The following is a 23,381-nucleotide window of genomic DNA, read 5'->3' on the forward strand; positions in this document are numbered from 1 at the left end:
TTATTTGAAGAGCCTGGTCTTCTTCAGTATAACTCTAAGCAGAACATGTAACATTTACATGAATGGAAATGGCGTGCCTTTGTGCTTCCTCTCATAGATACAAGCACTCTCTCTGGGCTGGCTGCAAGGAGAAGGCCCACACTTGCATCTAAGGCTCTGAACTTCCTTATCTACCAGTAGTTTTTTACACATGCCAAAACTGAGCATCAAAGGTCCAAGGTTCTCCTAGTATACCTCCCTCTGCCAGAAGAGATGCACAAGCTGCTGAGCAAGGAGGTGTTGCTCTCCAATAACTGTGCTTGGTGCCAACAATATGTGAAGCAAAATACATATAGTTATAACAGCTGTAGATGATCCAATGCACTGATCGGGAATAATAAACACAGGATGCATAATCGGGACAAAAAAGAGAGCAATTTAATAAAGGAGCGTGATGTATTACCGGCAGTGGCAGCCTGGGTTTATTTCTAATGAAGATTAAGAAAACTGGCATAACAGGAAATTGTTTTCTGCTGCAAAGGGAAATTAATTGTCTTTAAATACGCAGCAGTGTAATTAGCAAATCTTACTAATTGCTGCAAAACAGAAATACAAATGTGTGTTGCCAAGCTGGCTAAGCCAAAAAAGTATTGTGAAAAAATTGTAGAAGCTTTTAGAAATGAATATTTTTCTTAAGTACGTCTCCATCCCTGGAGATCCACATGGCTGGATGAAATAGCAAGGGTGCAATAAAAATATATACTTCCCAATTTTCCCATGTGAAAGAGCATTTAAAAACATCTGTTAGTCAGAGAGCTTCTCCTAGGACATGCACGGAGGAACGGCATGGATGCACTGACTGCATCTGGCAAGTCCATTCGAAGTCCACCAAGCCATGTGAGGTGGGTGATTGATGGCAGGATGTCGTCTGACCTGCACAGTGCTTCTAGCCCACGATTACTAAAGGCCACGTATGTTGGTTAAACAGGTCACAGTGCTGTTTGTGTTAATGCACTGATAAAGAGGCAGGGAAACGGAGCTGGAAAATTCTCCAGGCAAGTTCTTGTCCTGATAAAAGGCTCTTTTTAGTAGAAAACAGAGAAAACAAATTATTCTATATTCTTTTGAGCAAGGGTAGGCAAACCAACAAAAATGCCTCTGTTATTTTGGTGCAACTCTGCAGCCACTTAAAGCAAGTGTTTGGCCCCATGGAGTGATGGCGAAGCATCCCGGGGTCTCTGCCGCCACCCATGGCACCTGCAGAAACTGAAGAGGAAGGCAAAGGATGTTCTCTAGTCCAAGCACTTGGCACCCAGCTCCGGCTTTCCTCAGGGAGATGAAACCGCTGCAGCTCAGGGATTTGCAGCCTTTTCTCTCTCTCTCCTGCTTCCCAGGCTCCTGTTTGGGATCTCAGTGACTCCCCATGGCTCCTCTCACCTCTCCAAGGTGTACCCTGCCAGGTAACCCTTCCCCGCCCCAGTTTACCCACCTGTGAGCAGGGCCCGCAGCATCCCCACTGAACTGACACTGCAGGTGCAGGTATTTAGAAAGCCTTTCTGTGAAGCATCCGTACCACTCCACAAAGGCTCTTTGGAAAGCTGTCCCAGTGCTGCCCTGGCCCTTATGTTCCATTAGAGTTAATTAAATGACTCTTAGTCTAACTCCCTGCAGAGATCATGCCCGGTAATGGACAGTTGTACAGCAACAGAAACAAAACATCCAACTGTGGACCCATCTCTGCCCTGACCCTGGGGGCAGGTGATGCCCAAACTCAAGCTGGACGGTGGGCAGTCGGGCTGCAGGGGAGGCACTGGCCTGCCCGCCATCCCCAGCCGCCCCTGCATCTTGGGGGTTAATTGTGTCGGCAGGCGGGCAGCAGGCAGGGCAGGCCAGGCCTCCCGGAGGAATGCAGAGGCCCCTGGGGCAGCGGTGGGGAGGAACAACATCTCCCAACCCTGCCCTGCGCCTTCCTGCAAACCTTTTGGAAGGCAGAGGCTGAGGTCTGGCCTCTCCACCTCCACAGTGTCCCTTTCATCAGCCGGGCCCCGGCTTGAGCCCAGCTTTGTCGCCTGCAGGGCTCACTCACTCTGTCTCTCCCTCCACCACCCTCTTATTTCCCCTGCAGCCCTGTGCATCATCCTCGTGGTATACAGCAGCCAGCTCGTGCATTGCACGTTTATTGAAAAACTCTTTAGAAAACTGTAGGGAGTGGAATGTTCATCATTTCCCCATGCCATTCACAGTCGAGGGCTGGGGGGTGCTGCTGCACGGCCTTGAGAGCCAAGAGATGCGTTTGCTCCTGCCAGAACCAAGCCAGGCTCCATCCTGGAAATACTTCTGCCTTATAAATTGTTCACTCTGTTTATATTCTAGCACTGAAGCCTTTATTGCTTTCCTGCTAAAACACACCAGAGCATGGATCTCAGGCACTGCAGAGTGGCGTGAGTAGTCCAGGCCCTGAGGGAAACGACCTGCCTGGGACAGCTGCAGCCCCAGGGAGGCACAAGGGCAGCAGGGATTAGACCTGGAAATGTCCAGAAAGGAGCTGGTGTGCTGCCAGCCACTGGTGCCTTGTGCTAGTTTGGTTGCAAATAGGTAGCATAAGATAGTTGCTTTTGGAGAGAGATCTAGCTGTAAATTGTCACCCAGACTCCTCCTAATCATCTTTTTCCATAAAATATACAGCTCGGCACTATTGTCGTGCTTCAGAATCTGAGGGTGTTTTCTCCCAGACAGAAAAATGATCGGCGAGGGGGTAGGGGGGGGTGGATTTTTCCACATTTTCTCCATCTTCCTGCAATGTGAGCCAAGAGCCAAATGTGGCAGCAAGAAATAAAGACAGATGATCCCCTCCCTGCTCTCATTCACGCCTTCCCTGTTTGCCCGGGCAGGCCGTGATTTGCTTCAGCCTGCCAGCAGTTGTGGCACCTCGCCGGCCCCAGAGGGCTGTGCCACCCCGGCACGAGGCTGTGGTGATGTGCCCGGCACTCCCACCGACATGGGGCCAAAATCGGTGAACACCGCTCAGGGCTGCTTTTCCCCAAATTGCTGCCTCCCTCCGCCCCACAGGCAGCTGCAATTGCCACGTGGAGCAGGGCTGGGTTACAAGCTGTCAGCATTATTTTGCATGAGTAAATGCAGCATGTAAGCTTTGCCCACAGGAACAAAAACAGATTAAATGAGCAATTTTTTTTTTCCTTCCAGACATGGGGTTTAGAATAAGTCAGTTCCAGTTGGCACATAGATTTTGGTCCTGTGCTACAACAGCAATCGCGGACCCCTTAATTTCTTAATAGGCATGGGCTGTAAAACTCACAGGAACTATAAAAATGTGGGACCATATCTAATCGCAGCAGAAGGGTCTGCAAGTCAGTGTAGTATTACATCTCCAGTCTAGTAGAAAGTTCAAGTTAATCATCTGCTCGCTTGGGAATACTCCTAACCCAGGTCTCACAGAAAGAACAAAACCAAGCACGAAACTTCAAAGGCATTTTGCTGCCTAACATTCAGTGAAAGCGTTGTGAATTAAACACCAAAATGCCTCTGAATTGCTTGGCTGCAATTCCCCTTCGAAGGCGCTTGCCATCAAAGTGTCTGCTCATGCGTGCGGAGCCTGGAAGGAGGCCAAGCCCAGCGTGACGGTTCCCTATCCGAAGGGCTTCGGCAGCCTCTTCCATGTCGTCCGCGCAAGCATTGTTCTGCAGACAGCTGATTTGATCCTTTGGCATAGGAAGGAAATGTACTTTACATAGCTGGTGAAGGTCAGCAGCATCCAGAGAGGCCATTTGGCAAGAAGGCTGCTTCCCCCCCGCCCCAAGGTGGTGAGCTCCTGCAGGTCCAACTGTAAAATTACTTACAGATGTTAGATAAAAAGTAATGGCAGAAAATGTATATGTGACCCTTAAAAAAGAAAGTCAGAAAAAAAAATATGATCTGAGGGAAGTTACAGATTCTTCCTTGGTTTGTTTGTTGAAAGCTGAAAATAGAGACATCTATTTCCAAATGCTTGTGTTCTGCCAAAGGGTTTTGGTTTCCTAGAGGTTTGAAGAATCTCATCACAGTCTGTTTGATGAAAAAAACCTTAACAGACAGTGGCTCTGATATGCTGGATAGGAGCATGCCTTCGCTTGATTAACTTTACATCCTTTGGTGAGGAAGAGGGAAGAAGGTGTGAGAGCTATGTGTAATTTCCTTTGTGATCGCTTTGTCCACTAACATTGCAGGTTTCTCCTGCGAGTGAAGCAGTGGTGAGTTTACGCTCCCATCCTTATCTACCTGCTGCTTTGTTTCCTTTCTGTCATCCTCTCGGGCCATAGGAATATGGACTATGGACTCAAGCAATCCGTTGTTCAGCACAAACTTTTTTGCATATAATTTTAACTTTGGACTCTCCCAATCTTAAATAAAAGCAGTCATACTGAAAGCTTAGCATCTCAGCTAACCTGGTCTCCGAAAGCACCTGAAGCTGGCGGGGAGGAGACATCCAATGCCTCAGCCGCCTCCTGTGGTTGTCCTCATTGGCCCAGGACATGCCCAAAACCAGTTTTGCACTAGCCCTTCTCCAGGACGCTCTTTAGACATTGAAATTCAGTTTTGACTTTCACTACCCCAGCTGAGCTTAACCTTGGACTCAACAGTTTTGGACAAGTCCCTCGAAAGAGGTAGTCACTCTTGCTCTTGGTAACTCGTGGTTTGAGCCTACGTCTGGTACAAAGCAGCTGCTGGGGGCCACACCGTGGCCTCCCCCAGCCACAGAATGGGAGGCAAGTCCTTTCCACTCCAGCCAAAAGGGCTCTGGCACAGGCAGGGGCTTGATGTGCTTTGCACGATGGACATCAGACGCAAGCTAAACCCTCCTGAACTGTTGGGGCTTGTGAAAAGTGGGGTTTAGCCCCCAGGCACCCAGCTTCTCCCAAAGTGAAACAGTCCTTGTGGGGCTCAGCCTGAGGAAGCTGTGACACCCCTCCTTCCCTCGCCCCCATGGCAGAGGAATGATTGGAAAGGTTTGATAGATGAGATTGCCTGATAGATGGGACATTTTCCTGATACAGTGTCAAAGCTCCAGGACTATCAATCCCTTAAAATCTCAGCAGCCCATGATTAGTGGCAGCACGTGCTGGGGTCCCCCTTCACAGCTTCTGGGGGCTGGGGGAGCTCTACTGCTTCACTTTGCCTGACACTGGGACTCCCACCTGCCTGCCTTCCCTAGAAACCATCAAACCCCTAAACTAACCCTGTGCTATGGCTGGGCTAACTTTTGCAAATATGAAGTTTATCAGCTTATCAGCTCAAGCTCAAGCCTAAGGCTGTTACTGCAGTGATGAGCCTCTTGGCCCTTCCTGGAGCCTCTTTGGAGATCCGAACTAATTTGGAGGTTGCTTTGAAAGAAGACAGGCACCTTTCCAGGGGCTCACAGTACCACAATTGTTAAGTATATCTGACCAAAACTCGCTGGAAGAGTGAGGCTATTTTAGATCTGCCCTCTGTTACTCAGCAGTGCTTTCATAAAGGAACTGATTAAAGAGGGGAGGGGATTTGTTTGGTTTCTGACATGCTTTGGTCACAGACCAATCTGTGATTATTAAAGGCAGCAAATTTCCACGTTCCTTAACACGTGGCCCTACCTCCTCGAGCCTGGGGGAGAATTAAAACAAGTCATGAGAATACAGGACATGTGCCTGAGCCCAAAGGATCAACTGCACCAGTCGATTTACTCAGAGGCACCATGGCTCCCTACAAACCATCCTCTCCCTCAAGCTCATCAGAGATCCCGTTGCAGCCCCCTGACCTCTGGGCACCCCCGGCTGGGTTTTGCCACAGAAATTTCACAACTGGCTGGCGCCAATGGAGGAGAGAGACTGGGACACAAAGTGTAGAGTCATAGGAGTAGGTCTTCACTCACGTGCATGAGGTTGCCTGTTCACATGGGGGCAAATGTGGTTTTATACACAGTTCTTATACGCCAAATGTGGTTTTATACACAGTTCTTCTAGCCCAAATGTGGTTTTATACACAGTTCTTATATTTTTCAAGCGTTCAGGTACAACACAATTTGACCGATTGCTGTGTAACACACACGTGCCACTGTTTTCCAAAGCAGCTGTAATTTTATGAGGTCATCACTCATCTGCTTCTTTCTTTGTATAAATGACCCTGGGGTTGGTCTTGCTGCAGTTACCTGTCTATGATGCTAGATAATGGGGGGGGGGGGAGGCTCACAAAGGTGTCGGAGGGGCTGTGGTGCTGGTGGTGTTATGTTGGGCACACAGGAATACCCTTTATTTTTCAGGGTGGGGGCTGTGACTGCAACGAGCTGAGCTCCCTCAGCCAAGCATCCAGGGTCAAATCACTCAAAGAAGATTCATACAGTTTCCTACCGTTAAGACCAATTGTCACTACAGAACGAGGTCCTTCCTCGCGGTTTCCCAGGGGCTGCTTTTTCACGACGGGAGGCCGCGACTTTTTACTTTTTTTTTTTTTTTTAGCTTTTTTTTTTTTTTTCACGAGGGCCCGCCCCTTCGGGCTAAGGGGAAGGGTGGTGAGAAAAGGCGCGAAAACGCCTCCCCCCCCCCCCCCCCCGAGCTTCATCCGGGTCCTTTCTAATCACCGCGCCCCTTCCCCAAGCGTCACCCGGCGCGCGGTACGTCTGGGGACCCGCACGTGACGTCTGTGCCAGCGCCCGCGCGCCCAAACGGCCGCGCGGCGGCGGGGGCGGGCCTGAAAGGGGGAGGGCGTGGCCAGGGGGCGGGGGCGGGGGCGTACGCCCCCGCCCCCGCCCCCTGGCCACGCCCTCCCCCCTTTCAGGCCCGCCCCCGCCGGGGACGGGCGCGGCGGGAGTGAGACGGCGCGGCGGGACGGAGCGGCCGCCGCGGCTGGCAGTGGCCTGATCCCGGCGGGAAGGAGGAGAAAAGAGGAGGAAGGCGGGGGTCAGCCCGCTGAAGCCGGACGGGATGGATAAGTACGACGATCTCGGTCTGGAAGCCAGCAAGTTCATCGAAGACCTCAACATGTACGAGGCCTCCAAAGACGGGCTCTTTCGGGTGGACAAAGCTGCCGGTAACAACCCCGAGTTTGAGGAGACCAGGCGGGTCTTCGCCACCAAAATGGCCAAGATCCATCTCCAGCAGCAGCAGCAGCAGGAGGAGATGCTGATGGCAGCCCTCAACGGAGGGGCTGCCTTCAACGCCCCCCGGCCCAGCCCGACGGCGGCACGGGGTGCCAAGCCGCCCCCAGCCTCGGCTGCTGAGGGGCCGCGTGTGAGGCCATACGATGGAGGGGAGCGAGGCTTCGGCGAGAGCGGGGCCCGTGCCGAGGCCTCGGGGAGCCAGGCTGGGCGCCGGAGCTGGGAAGCGGAGACCGACAGGATCCCCAGAGCGGGAGGCTCACGGCCCGGTGTTGTGCGTGGGGAGCAGCAGGCCGGGAGCCCCGGTGACCCCCAGCCCTGCCACGGTGGGCAGGAGAACGGCAGCGAGGGCAGGCGGGGCGGTGGGGGCCGTGACCCCACGCCAGCTGGGCAGAGGTCCTCCTCGTTCTCGCATGCTCGGACCCCCCCGGCACCCCCGGTGGGGATGGAGGAGGGGGCACCAGGTGCCCTGCCGCAGCCGAGGTCCTCTTCCTTCTCGACCCCCTCGGTGCAGCCGGCCCGGGGGTTTTCAGGCCCTGCAGAGCCCTGTGGTCCCAGGACCGGCGGGGACAGCAGCCAGCTGTGGTACCAGGGCGTCCTGCTGTCCTTTCCCCCCGGCTCCGCACCCGCTGCCCCGAGCGTGGACTGCCAGCACACCGCTGCCTACCCCAGCCCAAGCGGGCACTACGTGGCCCACGGTCAAAACCACCGGCCCAACGGCAGCAGCGCAAGCCCCGAGCCGGGCTCCTCACGCCTGGCCTCGCGCGGGCTCATGGCTCCAGATGCTCCACAGCCGCTTTTCCCCGAGGGCGTGAGTGGCCCACGGCTGGATGCTGGTCACCAGGAGGGCTCCGGCACGGCGAAGGTGAAGCTGCCCTGCCAGACCCTCCTTCCGCAGCCAGAGCAAGGGCCGTCGGCGGCCGAGCTGAAGCTGGAGGCACTGACCCAGCGCCTGGAGCAGGAGATGGATGCTCGGCCGAAGGCCGATTACTTCGGTAAGGGAGGCAGTCGGCCAGTCGGTGTGAAAAGGGTTTGTTGCGAAGTGTCACTGCAGGGTTCACACCTGCAGGGTTGTGCTTGCCCATTCGCCTGCTTCATTATGCTTTATCATCTGCTCGGGGTGGGGTTTGTAATTTAACTTTTACTTATCACAGGGGCTGGAAGCTCTTCCTCCTGTGACACTTTTTTTCCTTAATCCTACCTCTTAAATTTTAAAGCGAAGGTAATTTAGCAGTTTTGGGAAGGACAGTGCTGAGAAGAAGCCGGAGCAGCATCATTTGAAGTGCCCTTCGTTGCTGACAGGGAGGCACTTAACTTTGCTTGACAGTACTCCTGGTTCTCCACGTCTTAAAAGTACACTGCCTGGCCACGTGTGGGTGGGAAGGCAGCAGCCGTCCAGCCTGCGGAGGAGTCGCGCCTCCGTACGCCACAGGCACGGAGAAGGGTACAGAGCTCGGGGGAGGCTTGGTGGTACACCCCACGGAGGTGGCCACAGCCGGGCGTCCTTGCGGGGTCTCTTGAGGAGGAGTTGCTTGGGGATGGGAAGGGTGGTGGTTTTCCAGACTTGCTAGGATTTCCCCCTACCCCCAGGTGCTGTCCCCATCAGCTGTGAAGGGATCAGTGCATCCTGAAGACAGCGGAAGAACAGGCGATAGGCATGTACCTCCCTAAATCTCGGGTCTGCGAGTAGTCCAGACCACCAAAGGTTACTGCTGGCACTTGGCAGTGAAAAGGGACAGCTTACAAGTGAGGATCTCCCAATGAGAATATTAAATGTCCTGCTGGATTGAACCGATTTACTATCCCAGGATGGCAGAAGGTCAGGGGCAAATTGAGCATTTCCTTTCCCTGCCGGGCCACTTTGCAAATGAATAGCAGATAAGATAGTTCAGCTTCTGGGGGAAGAAAACCCGAAGCTGCTGGGAAGGCTGAGAATTCCGCGGCTAATTTAATGAACGACAGGAGCAGGTCTAGTGTGTGGATTTGCCTCACTGTTTTAGACCCACGGTCACAGAAGTAGAAGCAGGGACAGATTAAACTCTTCAGCCTGGTGCTGAGGAGGGGTTTGCATCGCAGGCTGCACAGGTGCCGTTGCACGGGCTCCTGTCCGGTGGGGTCGGTGGGTGGTTTAGCGGTGGTCTGCACGCACAGGAGCAGCCATGGGCTTCAACGCCGAGCTTCGGGGACATAGCTGGAGGAACCACCGAGTGCTCCGTTGCGAATTGCATAACAAAATGTGTTTCTTGGCATAAGGCGGTGGTACTTGCCCACAGAGGGCTGTGCTGGGATTGTTTATCTTAGTATCTGAGACTGGATTCAGCCTTGCGGCAGGGCAGATGCATTTTTATTCTGTCGCAGAGAAGTGATGTGTCGAGTTGCTGTACTTGGAGCGTTTTGGCCTGAAAACATGTTTGGGCACTTTGCATCCCGTGCGGGTAGCCCGTGGTTTGAATGAGCTCAGGGAGTCTTGCCTCTTGGGGGGGGGGGGGGGGGGGGGGGGGGGCTGGCTGGACGCCGTGACAAGGAGCTGATAATGGAGAAGGGATTGGGATAACAGTCTCCTGGGAGACAGTGCTCAAAAATGGGAATATATTTTGCGGGAGGTGGCATTCAGCTCCCCTGGAGAGGTATCAAGGGCCTCTTCAACAGACCCTGCTGCGTGTGTCTCCTCTTCACGGTGCAAGTAAACCAGCTGGATCATACCTCATCCAAAATGTGCATGGAGATGGGGTGAGAAAGCAGAGGCACCGAGTCAGTGGTTAGATTTTTACATTTTTGTCACAAAACAGGAGGTAGCATCAGGGGGAGGCTTTAATCATGTGGGGAAATTTGTAGTGAAGCAGGAGTAATTCTGGCAGCATGGAGAGTCCTGGTGAGGGAGAAGAGATGGGGAGATCCTTGGTGCAGTCTTTTGACATCCTACTGGCAGGAGGTCTTACACCTGGGTGTAGTCTCTGAGAAATTCTGGAAACAGGAGAGAGAGAGAGAAAAACAAAATGATGCAGTCATGGCAGAGAAAGAAGAAAAGTTTTGTGGAACCTCAACTCTATTGGGGAAGACTCAGCAGATCTCCCCTGTGGAGGACCAAGGAGCAGGAAGGGGCAAGTACCAAGTACTGGGCCTCCTCCCCCTTTCTTTCTCACTTTTATTTTCTTTTTTGTCACACTTACTTCCTTTGGAGGAATGCAGCACCCAGCTGGTCTTCTGATATGCCCTACCTTCAAGCTAGCACACTTCAGAATGGAAAATAAATACTACTGCAACAGTGATAAGAAGGATCAACAGTTTAGTTTGTTGCAGGCTTTCCCCCAGTGAAGGGAAGTCTAATGTAGCAGCTTTGCAGTACATCAGAGCCAGGAAATGAAACCAGGACTGGTGTGCATATGACCAATTTATTTTATCTGAAATGCCTTCAGCTCTCCTAGTTTTGGATGCTGCTTTTGTAACAAGAGGATTTTTTTTTTAAGATGGATTTGTCTGTCTTGTTAACATATAGTCCTTTGGTCTGTCTCAGTTTAGACCAGATATTTATCATGAACAATTAATTCTAGTCACAGTAAAGGAGCCCGCTTATTCCTTCACTATATGAAAATGAGTATTTGTAAATGAAAGCCTAGGAAAGGATAAGCTACAGACTAGGTATAACATAGGTAGGATGCTCTGCTGAGGACTAACAGTCAATCTGGTTATCTGTCAGCACCAGCTTGCTGTACAAAATACTTTTGTCTGCTCAGGGTATGTATAATAAGTGAAAAGAAAGAAGCAAACGAAGCCAAAGCCAAGAATTTTCTTTTTTTTTTTTTTTTTTAATTGTGGCCTATGTGTGAGCAGCATGGGCTACATGTGTCCCTGGAGGAATTTGGGTTCTTCCAAGAGTGCTTTTGAAGTGCTGACTTGATTTATGTGGGCTGTCAAATAGGACATAGGGAGTCTCAGGTATCACCCAGGTCTTAAGCCTGGGGAGGGAAATCCTGAAATTGCTCCCTGGAGAGGCTGGTTTGCATGCAGCAGAGAAGGGGCCCCATGTCCCCGGGAGGTGTTGCTGGAAGGCAGTTTAAGTTGTATTCAGATTTTTGGTGTACCATTTCCAGGGAACATCCAGGAGTGAGGTGCCTGAATCCCACTGATTTTCCATGGTGTTCCTTTGGATGCAGCAGCCTTCATCTCCACTTGCTGAAGGGAAGATTAATTAAATTGGAGTGAATGGGGGAGTTGCAACTCCTCTGCTAGCACCCCCCAGTGTAACACAGATGTTTTGAGTTAGGTGAGGCAGCACCATCCTGAGGACTGGTGCCGGATGAGTTTTTAGGTGGGAGCTGGGCAGGTGCACAATCAAACTGACCATCTGCCTGCACTGCCTGGAAGGGACTTGGTAGGGGTGAGGCCTGGCTGAGGGGCTGTGGAGTCTGCAGGGAGGTTTTACCATTTATTTTAGCAGAGCCTGTGGTACTACACAGTTCCTTGGTCTGCAGGCACAGATGGGTGCTTTTAGAGGTGTCATGTGTAGCACATGTTTTCACCAGTGCTTATTTAATATAGCTAGATGGAAAACTCCATCTGATGAAGACTATCTACACCTTTACCAAGAGCTTTTTTAAAGCATTTCTTATAAATTGTTTTCTAGTTATATTTGTTAGGTGTTGAGTTCTGACTTCCTTATTATTTAGAGCAGAGCTGATGATAAGCTCCATATATTTTAGGAGAGCCTCAGGCGTCTTGTTTTGCAGTGAAACACTGGGATGCTTCCCAGCAGTCAGGCAGAGGAGATCTCAGTAGGTAAATCTCTGAACCCTGCAGAGACCTGGAACCCCAGCACCTTTGAATGGGTATGATCAACTTGAAGGCCAGCAGCGCTCTTTCAGAGTCTTGTGCATAGTGAAGTTAGTGTTTTACCACTGCTGAAACCACAATTTGTTTAACTTTTAAGGCTGTACATGCCTGCGGACTTTACCGAGCCCCACTGATGATGGTGCTCCAGGATGCTTCGGCAGCAATGATGGTAACTTCAGGGCTGCTGAGTGGAGAATTTCTGATTAAAATGAAAGTTCTTCTAAGGTGTGTATGGTACATGGGTGTTGATAACATTTCCACTGGGAATGAGCGGAGGCAACCCTTGCTGCCTGCTCCTGGGAGAACACCACAGCTGGAAGGAGATGCCTGCCTGCAGGAGAGAGGAGGGGGAGGCAGGGTGAGACGTGTCCTGGTGGAAGAAGGAAAGCTGGAAGGATCATGGCACATGGACTAGTGGGTGTGTGCAGATTTCAAAGTTTATCTCATTGCAAGGAATCAAGCAAATAAGTAGTTGCCTGGGATATGGCTCCTCAAGATTACAGCAGTATGCGCTTCTCCTCCCTTCCTCTTGGGAGCTCAGCTGGGTTTGCAAGCTAAGGAAAAATCTACCAAAAGGGAAGAAGAGGAAGGAGTTGAGGCAGAGGAGCGATAGGTCTTTCAGACAGGATACTGTGGCAGTGGGGACTGAAGGGAATAAGGACCCTCATTCACGTGGCACTGGAGTTAACATAATCTCTGACATCACTATGATGTACTTAAACTGTCACTGATGTGAGCTTGATGGCATTGTTACACTTCACTGCCAGTGTATACATGACTGTCTACAGCAAAGATGGGGGTCAAGAACATGGCATACAAAAAGGTACACAAAAATTGCATTTACCAACTCTGTGGTTCTTTGGGCAGGGAGTACCTGTACACCTTTGCTACCATTGAGTGAGAACCCAGTCACCCAGTGGTGGACGGGACCAAATTGCCAGGGTTTCCAGGTACTTGATCTCATATGGGCCTCCAGATATCCTTGAAATCAGCTCTCCAGCAAGAGCGATTGCACAGTAGTGGATAACAACATAGTGAGGCACACAGTGTGTCTAGTTTAGAGTTTGACGTAGAAATGACTTGGTTAAGGTCAGCCACGGGGAAGTGGCATCAGGTTCTGGAGAAGGTCTGAAATAAAACCTGAAGAACTGACCATCACATTGGGTATGACAGGGTGAGGTCTTTTCTCAGCAGACAGTCTTTGAAAAATGTGTGTGCAAGTGGAGGGCTTGGTTCTCCTGAAACAAACGGGTGGGTTGGAAATGCAGAAGTTGTACCTTCATGAAGGTCCTCCCCGTCAGAGTGGGAAAGGGGGACAAGTTAAGAGGGAAGCTGGTGTGTGCTCTGATGAGGGGGAACCTTTGTGAAGGTACAGCTTCTGCCAAGAAGTATTGGGGTTTACTTCTGGATTAGCCACGTGTGTGTCTGAGCGGATGGGAAAGATGATACCAGAGGTATTTTACATACAGAGGCTCTGCGGGTTTCTTTCAAATGCAACTGCTGGTTCTTCAGCATAAATCCAGCCTCCTGTAAGGGGGTGTGTGCGTGCAAAAAAGTTATGTGTGATGGAGAAGAGTCAAGGTGATCATGGAAATGTGGCTTGCATGGGGTAAGTGGAAGGGGCAGGACAGATTTACCCTTACAGGTGCTGTTTCTGGATTAGCTACGTACACAGACACATACCACAAGAACCATCGTGCCACTTCATTCCTTTTACCTGGGACCGGATTGACATGGCAAGGAAATCTCACCACTGAAGCAGCACACCATCACATTTGGCCCTCCAAAATTGTGACAACCTTAGCAAACCTAACAGGAACGTGTAGGAGGGTTTGGCTGTCCTTGGATGTTGCTGAGAAGGGGGATGCTGCTGGAAAAAAAACAAAACTCTGTTCTTGAGTTGTAGATAGATGATGTCTGGCATGTGGAAATAAATCATACCAATCAGTCCCAGAAAATGCTGCTGTTCAGCATGGTTTGCATTGAATTTTTAGCAAGCAGCTCCTTCTGGTGAGTGTGAAATAGCAACACTTAAGAGGAAAAGAAAGTCTCTAAACACTTTGAGTCTGACAGTAAATGGAAATACACTTGTTGAACTTTGAGGGTGGGACTGACATTTCAGACTGAGCACCGAGTTCATTTTAATTTCTGACAGCCCTTGAGGTCTGCATGGGACCTGTCTGACCTCGTGGTCTGAGGCTGTTCCTGACGGCAGCCCTCCTTCTGGTTTGCAGTGCCGAGATGGAGTATGGTGAGCGCCGGGAAGTGGCTTACAGGGCATGTTTTTGGTCCCAGCTCTGCCCCAAAGGTCCCTTTGTTCAGGCACTCAGCTGCAGTGCGGGCAGTTGCTTGCCACATGATGCGAAAGGGAACAGAGATCTCTTTGTTGTGCGGGGCCTGGCTGCCCTGCCAGCAGAAATTGAGCCGAAATCAGCAATTTCCATCCTTTCCCTTTCCAAATCTGGCTACCCTTCTGTCGGTGTACTCGAGCGTGAATTTACCGGTGCTGCGCATGTGTGGTGCTTCGGGCTTGTCAATCCTGGTGGCTAGAGAGAAACCTTTAATTTCACCTTAATAACATTGTCTGAGGTTAAAAGCTGTAATTTTGGAGGAGCTATCAGCTCAGATCAGCGCTTGCATAAGCACTTGTTACGTGCAGCAAAGTAACCCAGTGCAGAAATCAGGCATCTTGCTGGTCTGTGGCTACTCAGGATCATTCTGCTTTGAGCTGAGGACAACATTTTTTGCTAAAAGCTGCTCTATGGCAAGCAGGTTACCCAGAGCTGCTGACTAGTGTCAGTGGCATGTGGGGCTGGACTGATGATGCTGACATTTTAACTCTACACCCTGGCTAGCAGAAAGCACGCTCAGCACTGTTTCGGGAAATTGTGATCAGAGCTGGCGTGGAGCAGGGCACAGAGCCCGTTTCACGGCGGGATGAGGTTGGATGTGGCTTGTGTTGTGCTGCCTTCCGTCACACTGGCTTCACACACATGTTGCCAAGCTCAGTGAGTGGCTGCTGCCAGCAACAGGTATTGCTTTTTCCTTGCGTAGCCTAAGCCAAAAGAACAGGATCATTAAGGCAGCAGGGAGCAAACAGCAGAAGAAAAAAAGTGGAAAGGAAAAGATCAATGAAAACCACATTTTTTCCTCTTTCAGGCCAGGTGTGCTGAGAGTCAGAAATGAAGTCCAGAGATGGAGTGAACTCAAGTACGTTGCTTAAAATACTTCACAATATTGTATTTGGAAGAAGCAAAGACTTGTTTCTAGAGTAATTCCAATTGCTAGTGAGATTTAATTGGCTTACAGGTAAGATTTAGCAGATACAAGCATAAGCTATGCACAGATTTGTCATAATGCCATTTTCCAATTGCCAGCCTTGCCACAGGACATCTATAAATATTTATAGCATGGCTGGCTATTATGTAGTTGGGTAATTTAGCACATTATACTTTTTACAGACAATGTTGTCAATTTATTTTAAAAGCCCTTTCATTCTGTGACTTTATTTTCCATGTTTTAAGGGCCTAAATATTTAAAGAAGTGGATACAAGAATTAATCTGGGTATGAAATGGAGCATGTACTGAAAGCAAGGAGGAAGGATGGGGGGAGCAGTCAAGGGGTGGGTGATAGAGGAAGGTTTGGGTATGGATGTAGGAGCCCGGGCAGCTCCTGCAGCATCTGGCTGGACTATCATCTGTCCCATCGAGGAAACCACAGGGGCAGTGCCTACGCTCTGAAGCCTAGATGGGATGGACAAGAGACAGCAGGGGCAATTTTTGCCCTCCATGGGATTTGCATTAGGGTATTTTATAGTGGCTTTAGGTGCCTGCCAGCACCTTTACTGTGTGCTGTGCCTGCGCTCAGCTGCTGTGCCTTCTGCCTCCTGCTTCTTCTTTGCTGCTCATCCATATTCAGTATCACCCGGCTGCTTTCTGGAAAGGAGGAAATCAGAGCAAGCTGGTGATTTTTTTCTGGATCAGCTGCTCATTGGCACAGAGAAGAGGAAAATGCAGCACTTGCAGTGCAATAAATACAGTGGTTTTGTGGAAACCCTGGTGAATGTCGTGGAAATAAGGTTTCAAGCAGCAAAATCAGCAGGTTTTCTGAAAACTTTCTGCTCTGCATTGCTGTAGTTGAGAGTAAATTTTGTGATGTAGCTGTTAGCTCTTGTGTCAGACGATTGCACGGCACCTCATGTTGCCGCTGAATGTGTGAATTTCTGGGAGAACACATCCATTTGAAAAGCCAGATTTTCTTATCTTTGTCTTGTCTTTTCTGGTTTGCTTTTTTTTTTGTTTGGGGGGGGGGGTTGGTTTGTGGGTTTTTTTGTTTTTTTTTTCTGAGGCTTGTGTGATTTATCTTTTGCTTTCTTAAAATGTTTCTTTCAATAAGTGAGATAAATCTGCTTGGTTCAAAAAGAGCCAGTAAGTTTTGCTAACTTGGTGCCAATCTGCGTGCTGGGGTGGGCCTGCAGCCAAGCTAGCATTTCAGTTCAGGTCGGATTTGGACAAAACAGAGTAACTAATTATTCTCTGCAGCCTTCTCTCCAGGTTTGTGTCAGTTTGGACTCTGGCTCTGAGTGCAGTGTTGCTTGGAGCAGTGCTAGGATGGCTTTCAACGTGCTGGCTGAATGCACACAGGCAGCTGCAGCACTGAGAGCTAGGTCTGCTCTGGGAAAAAGAAGGATCTGCTTTTCAGCAACCACATGCAAAGGGCTCCTGAGCGTTTTTATCCCTGTAGTGCGAAAACTGACAGCTGCAGCTATTGGCTGCAGGAAGAAATTGTTAACCACCCTGGGAGTGCCAACGTGGTGCTGCTGCAGTTGGGAGTTACTTTTCAGCACTGTCGTAAGTATGTTGGGTTTCTTCCTAACTTTCACCAGATTTTTCTAATTACTCTGGAGCTTGCGGTGCCCTGAAAGAAGTGAAGTTTTGTTAACCACAGCATGACTAAGGATCTCCAGTAAGATGATGCTGTCCCTCTTCTTGGGCCAGTAGGAGCAAGACATGACCAACAGTGCCTGCCCCAGGGAGGTTAAGAGCTGAGGTGGATGGGACTGAGAAGTTGTGAAAGGAGAGACCTGGAGGTGAAGTCACATCTGCAAGGTCATCACAGACCAGAGACATAAGCACATCTTATGTTTGTCCTTCACATTGCCCCTTTTGGGTAAATCCGTGTTTATTATTTGCTTAAACATGGATTAACGTTGCTCATTTAGACGTAGTTAAAGGGTGATGCTGCTTTAAAACTGATCTGTCACAATCACAGGGTAATGCCTGAAGCCAACTGGCCTGATGTGTCATTTTCCTTGGACAATGACTTTCCCTCCTCAGCCACTAATAGTGGTTTTGGGTGGCTTTGCTGCGTTTCTCACTGCAAGGTGAAGGGAGCAGGTCCTGCTAGTGGATGCTGTCAAGGGTGTGAAACTCAGTTTTCACTTCTTCTTCTGTTACCAAAATAGGTTTACATCGAAATGTGGTGAGATTTGAGAGTCCCTAGATGAACACGCAACACCCTTTATGAACCTGCTGTGCTGAAGTCTCCCTGCAGTCCCTCCCCACCACCACCACTGTGTATCTGCCCCGTTGCTGCTATTCCCAGCCCCTGTCACGCAGGTCTGTGCCTGGAGGGTCCCAGAGGCTTCCTTGTGAGGTAGAAATCCTCACCCTGTGCTCTCTGCCCGGCTCAGATTTTGGGTTGGAGCCCCACATTGGGCTGCGGGTGGAAACGTACTTGGCTGTACTGGCAAGAGACTGAGCTGAACAGCCAAGTGTGATCGTCTTCTCCCTCCTCTGGAGCTCCAGAGCTGACCCTGGTCTTTAGATGATGGTGATGGCAGGAAAGCCTGGGTGTGAGAGGAGCTTGGACTTGTACTTGGGATGGCTTATAGCCAGAAGTTCACTGTGTGTGCCTCCCCTTTCTCTCCTTTGCCCCACAGGCCACCTGAGAGTCAGCCCCCCTCCACTGCTGCCACCAGCAGGTGTCCTCTCCTTAAACCTGACTTCTTTCTTGCCTTGTCCTCCAAGAAGTGAGAGGAACATCTGGGCAGGATGTGTGGTCTGTAGGTAGCACCTACGTTGGGTCTCTGTTGAGACATGGCTGACAGAGGGAAGAGAGGTAGGTGTCAGGTAGTCCTGCTCTGTTTCAGTGGGAAATCCTTAGGGCCTTAAGTAGATGTGATTGGGGTCTGCAAGCAATGAAGATTTAAAGGAAAACACACATCTTCAGTTAGCCCCTCACATCAGTTGCAACCAACAAGCTTATTTTATGCAGTAAGTAGCAGAAACTATTGGTCTGTGAATGGCCCTGAACACCATTTACTACCACCCAGGCTTTTGGGAGGGTCCTTAAGTGGTTTTAAATGTATATAAAGGTTGTGGGGAAGGATGAGAGAAGGAGATATTGCTGTAGTCAGATAGGGTTGTTCTTGTGCAGTTTACTTCTTTGCAAAAGGCTTTTGCTGTGGAGGTTTGATGACCATCGTGACCCTGTTAACACACTGTAATCTCTCAGGGCGAGTGATGCTGATGTCACTTACATCTTCTGGCTTCAGTGGACCACCTGGTCCTAAGCTGCTGAGCCACCATGCAGAATTACAGGAGTGGTCACCCAGCCGGTGACCCCAGCCACCCTGCTGGGTCCCACTTCTGACCTCTCTCCCTCTCTCTCTTCCAGGGACCTGTGTGAAGTGCAGCAAGGGGGTGTATGGAGCAAACCAGGCTTGCCAGGCCATGGGCAACCTCTACCATGACGGCTGCTTCACCTGCGGAGCCTGCAGTGAGTACCCTGTGCCTGGCCTGCCGCCAGTGCAGGGCCCTGGGGAAAACTCTTTGGGCTTAACATTTTTCTGGTGTAAAGGGGGGGAAAAAAAGAGGTGGTTATTGAATTATCTCACAGCTGGAGTCTGCCACAGCTGTATGTCTTGGTGGTGGTGGTTGCTGTTTGTTTTTGAATGGATTTTTGCAAGGCATGTAGAAAAGATATTTAGATTGTGCCCAGCCATCTGCCTTCTGGTATGGGGGAGATTGTTTTCATTCCTCTGCCTCTCAGTTATAGCCACATTTTCTTACATGTAGAGGATTTTTATTTGTCACATCAGACTTCACAGCTGCTCTGGCCTTTCAGTCTGCGGACCCCAGGGAGAGCCACTGGGTCAGCACCGTGCCAAGGGTGCAGGCAGGGTGAGAGAGTATCAGCAGCAGGCTCTGCAAGTGCTGGAAACACCTTTTCAGATAGGGCTGCTGCATGTCAGTCCAGTGATGGTGTTTTCACTGCATGCATTATTTTTACTTGCTAAAATAATTTTGCCCTTCTGAGGGACAAAGCATCTAAGTACAGGAATGACCCAGATTACACATCTTGCTTGTTCTTTCTCTGGAGAAATGGAGCTGTGCCCTGAGATGGAGGGGCATGTCTCTGCTAGCTTGCTTTCTGGTTGCAGGAAGTGAGCTAATTATTGTGCCAGAGGTATCAGGCTGGGAGCAGTGATGATCAGCCCTATGAAATCTGCCTGAGAAGTGGGGAAAATAGTTCAGCTGGCTCTGCTGAGCTCCCTGCCGCTTGTCAGACCCACATCTGAAGCTTGCTGGAGTGTACAGCATACGGCAATGTATGGATCCTCTTAAGTGGCTTTTCAAGGAGGCCTCTGATGGAGCTGGGGTGAGGAACAGGCCTCTTGATTTCAAATCCTGGCTGTGTTTGTAAGGCAGTGTTTTTTCTGTTTTGTTATGTTTAGTTTGAGGGCTAGTAGTGTATTTTTAGAAACGTAGCTGTATATGTGGTGGCAGAAAAAATAATAATCCTTCTGGTGCTTTTGGATATGTTAGTATGGTTTTCCCAGATGAATCTTAGGGTTTTTTTCTTGTGTTGTATTTAAAGTTGTAAACTCATCAGAACTGCATGTGTTTTATTTGGAGCTGTAAAGTGGGAATAAATATAGAAACATGTGTATGCTTTTTAATAATAGCTGAACCTTGAACTCTGCTCATTTCCCAGCTGTCTGACACCAGCTGCCTTGCCTCACCTATGTTTTCAGTAGACAACCTCACCGTCATCTGACTGAAGACGGGAAAACTAAAAAAAAAAAGTGATGTTTGCATATGGTGGCAGTGTCCTAAAGGCTCAGAAGTCAGCAGCTCATCTTTTGTCCCCTCTTATAAATTAATTCAAAATCTTCTGCAGAGAGGATTCCTGGCTGCAGCCAGGGCTTTGCTTCAGGGACCTCTCGCCCTCTATGGCCAGGCGGTCTCCAAATTGACCTTGCACACAGCGGTCCTGTTAAAAATAATCCAGCAGCAGGTTCGAGCTGTCTTAAATTTCTAAAATCACTACCGTGCAACTGGTGCTTCAGAAAGAAACACTTTTGATTCTCCTTTTAGAACAAATTTTACCATCTTTATTTGGAGAGCAGCAGTAGAGAGGTACTTGTGGTTGCAGTGGTACTCCTGTTTGTGTTTGGCTAAAAAATAGCTTAATCCCATTTCTAATGAGGTGGATTGGTGAGGGCTGAAAGAATAGCTATTTACTGCTTATTCTAAAAGGCAACCCTTTCGAAAACCTTTCGAAAGGTTTCCAGTGCAAGACAAAACAAAAAGGTGTGTGTGTCAGGTGAGATTTAGAAAGATGGAAAGAAGCTAAATTTAGCAAAGTGTAGCTCATTTTCTGTTTTACCCAGGCTGTAACTGAGAAATGTGCTGAGGAGATTTGCTGGGGCAAAGGATTTCAAATGGAAAGTAAAAAAAAAAAGGCAACGTCTAGTGAAAGTGATGGGGGGGGGGGGGGGGAAAGAAAGGGGGAGAGCAATAATAATATTTTTCCAAGCAGAAATACTGTATTTCCATGTGAGATTAAAAAGGGGAATGCAAGTCATGGGAGTATAAACAAGACTAATTTGGCTTGTTAAATGCAGGAGAGTAGCCACTCATGAAAGCTCAAGCCCTTCCTGCTGGGGCAGTGGCCGTACTAAGATGGAAGCCAGATGCTGTAGCAGCTGGTGCAGGTGGATGGAGAGGAGGGTGTGTGGTGGTGGGATTCCCAGCGCTCGGAGAGCAGCGCTGCCTGAGGGAAGCCCCTGCTGCAGTGGGGTTTCCCAGTCCTGCACACACCTCTGAGTGGCAAGGCTTGCAAGAACGCCCCCAGTACAGGGGGTGGTTTCCTGCGCTGCCCCTGCGTTCTGCAGGGCCTTTGTGCGCCAGCCGCTTGGGCCAGGGCTTTGCCGCCTGGCCTGCTGTGCTGCTAAAGGCGTAGCTGGGCTGACTTTGTGATTCATCAAGTCTCTTTGCATTGCAGCTGCTTAACTGATGCCTGGGGTGGTTGGTACATACTGTCCTGCCCTGCGCTCAGGGAGGAAATGTACTCGAGGGGAATCCCCCCTTTCACAGACCGAGGTCATTTCCCAGTCCCTTGGACCATCAGCTGCTACAGGAATGAAGGGTGTGCAACTCTGTTGTTCACCCAGAGAGAGTCCATGCCTCTCTGCAGGCTTTCTGTCACCTGTGTCGCTGCATTAGATATGATGAGACCATTTTATCTGCCAGAAAAAGAAATGTTTGTCCGGATGGTGTTGTCTGTCTAGCTGCAAAGCAGGTCTTGAGCAGCCTTTGTGGAAACTCTGGTTTCTAACTGAAAAGTGAGTAGTACTTTTCAGGTCAAGCAGAGTTCATCTTGGACAACATCCAGTACAAACTTGTCTTTGAGAAGTCAAGGTTGCTCATGATTTCAATCCTAAAATTTCTGCTCTGGTGGAATGCTGAATATCTCTGCTCCAATAAATAAAATATACAAAATTACCTATTAAGGTAAAGCATATTGTCCTCCAGATATTTATATCCACTGTCCTGCTGTTTTCATTTTAGGGAGGATTTCTAATTTTGCTCATAGTTGGATTTGTGTCCAAATGTGCATTGGTTTCCCAGATAAAGAAAACTTGAGAGGGTCTAAGGAGCAGGGGGTGATGTGTGTGATACCTCATAGTGCCAAATTTCCTACATCCTCTGTTTCCTGATACACATATGTTCAGAGATAAATGATAGAGCAATTTGTTGAGCAGAGCTATGCATACGTTACAGGGTTCAGTTGTCAGGAAAAAAAAAACGTGCTGGTTTATCTGATCCACTGGCATGTAATACAGAAAATTTAGCTTAGAGGTCAAAACAACAGATCTAAAATGATTACTTTGGCATAAATGTCTCATTTATCTTCTTGTTTGCTACAGGGCAGAGACACAAACAAGGCAGCTTTTTGCAGAGGGGGAGAGGAAAAAACTTCAGGCTCTCTCTGCAGGACTAGTAATAAATTATATTTGCTTTACAGGAGGGCCACGAAAGTAGGTTAAAAAAAAAAGGCCTCGAAACTCATACAGCTATTTCCGGCAAGCTCGAGGTATCTGTTTCTATCTCAGTTTGGTTTTTTTTTTTTTCAGTTTGTTGGACAGACGGTTGTAGTTACCAAATGGTTTGTTACACATTAACTATTGAGGTTAAATCACTGTTTATACCTCCTCAGAATACAAAAGATGTAGGTATTGATATTTATTATTTAGGTAGTAAGGAGACCCTATAAATTACATAGATTTAACTAGATGGTATTGCTGTAACCTATTCTGGTCTTTTAGTGTTTTAGGATCCAGCCAAGCTTGTATCTGACTGCCACAGGTTGCCGGAAAGCAGACCTTTTTAGCTCTGCTAGCAGCATAATTCAGAGCATAAGGGTCTTGTACTTGAGCCACTTGGTCCTCAGAGGAAATCTGAAAGCTAAAAAAGTGCAAGGGAAGTGTCAGAGATGACTGTGAAGGAAATCAGTAGGCAAGGAAGGAAGTCAGAAAGAAAGGACTGATTGCAAGGTAGTTTGAAGGAGGGTTTGATGTTGAACGACAGCAGAAGGGCCAAAACAAGGACCAGATTTTAGCCCCTTATTGCAAGGAGATGGAAACCTTGCATGTTTGTGAGGTTACAGAATCTGACCTTTGACATGTCAACGTTACTGCATTACTTTCTTTTTTCTTTTTTTTTTTTGGTAAATTCAGATTGATGTCTGCGTAAGGGTAACAGGCTGCGTTTCCAGTGGCAATCTGAAATCACACGAGCTGGCTGTTTCTTGCCACCCTCTGGGTATATATATATTTTATTTAATATTTCACAATGTAGTTGTGTTGAGAGGTATCAGGGGTCATTTACTAAACGAGGTAGCTAAGCTGTCGAAGCAGTGTTATCTGCGAGCGTAACCCACTGCTTGGGCTAATTAGTCTTGCTGCAGTGATTATAAAGCACGACTACTTAGAGCAATGCAGCTCTTGGTGTCTTTAGGCTAATTATGTTGAATAAGCATGTACTGTATTGGTAGGTAACCCCTGGAACAACAAGGCCATGGTTTTTATTGGTTCTGCTAAATAACTCTACAAGTAGAAAGTCACCGTTTTCTGCCAGTGTGATTTAATCCCAGACAGCA

The 23,381-nt window shown here is 49.0% G+C and overlaps 1 protein-coding gene across 2 annotated transcripts in view; it reads left to right on the forward strand.

The window, feature by feature from the left end:
* The first annotated feature begins 6,806 nt into the window (after positions 1-6,806).
* LIMD1 (LIM domain containing 1) overlaps positions 6,807-23,381 on the forward strand; it is a 34,752-nt gene continuing 18,177 nt past the window's right edge. Inside the window, exons 1-3 of one of the 2 annotated variants that reach the window (XM_074900700.1) lie at positions 6,807-7,352; positions 7,437-8,097; positions 18,612-18,713. In XM_074900700.1, the coding sequence (XP_074756801.1) occupies positions 6,930-7,352; positions 7,437-8,097; positions 18,612-18,713 (1,186 nt within the window). In that variant the 5' untranslated portion in view covers positions 6,807-6,929. Of the gene's footprint in view, positions 8,098-18,611; positions 18,714-23,381 lie in introns of both variants that reach the window. The other variant, XM_074900699.1, reaches the window with a different exon arrangement.

The sequence above is a fragment of the Athene noctua genome, chromosome 2, assembly GCF_965140245.1.
Source record: "Athene noctua chromosome 2, bAthNoc1.hap1.1, whole genome shotgun sequence".
NCBI lineage: Eukaryota > Metazoa > Chordata > Aves > Strigiformes > Strigidae > Athene > Athene noctua.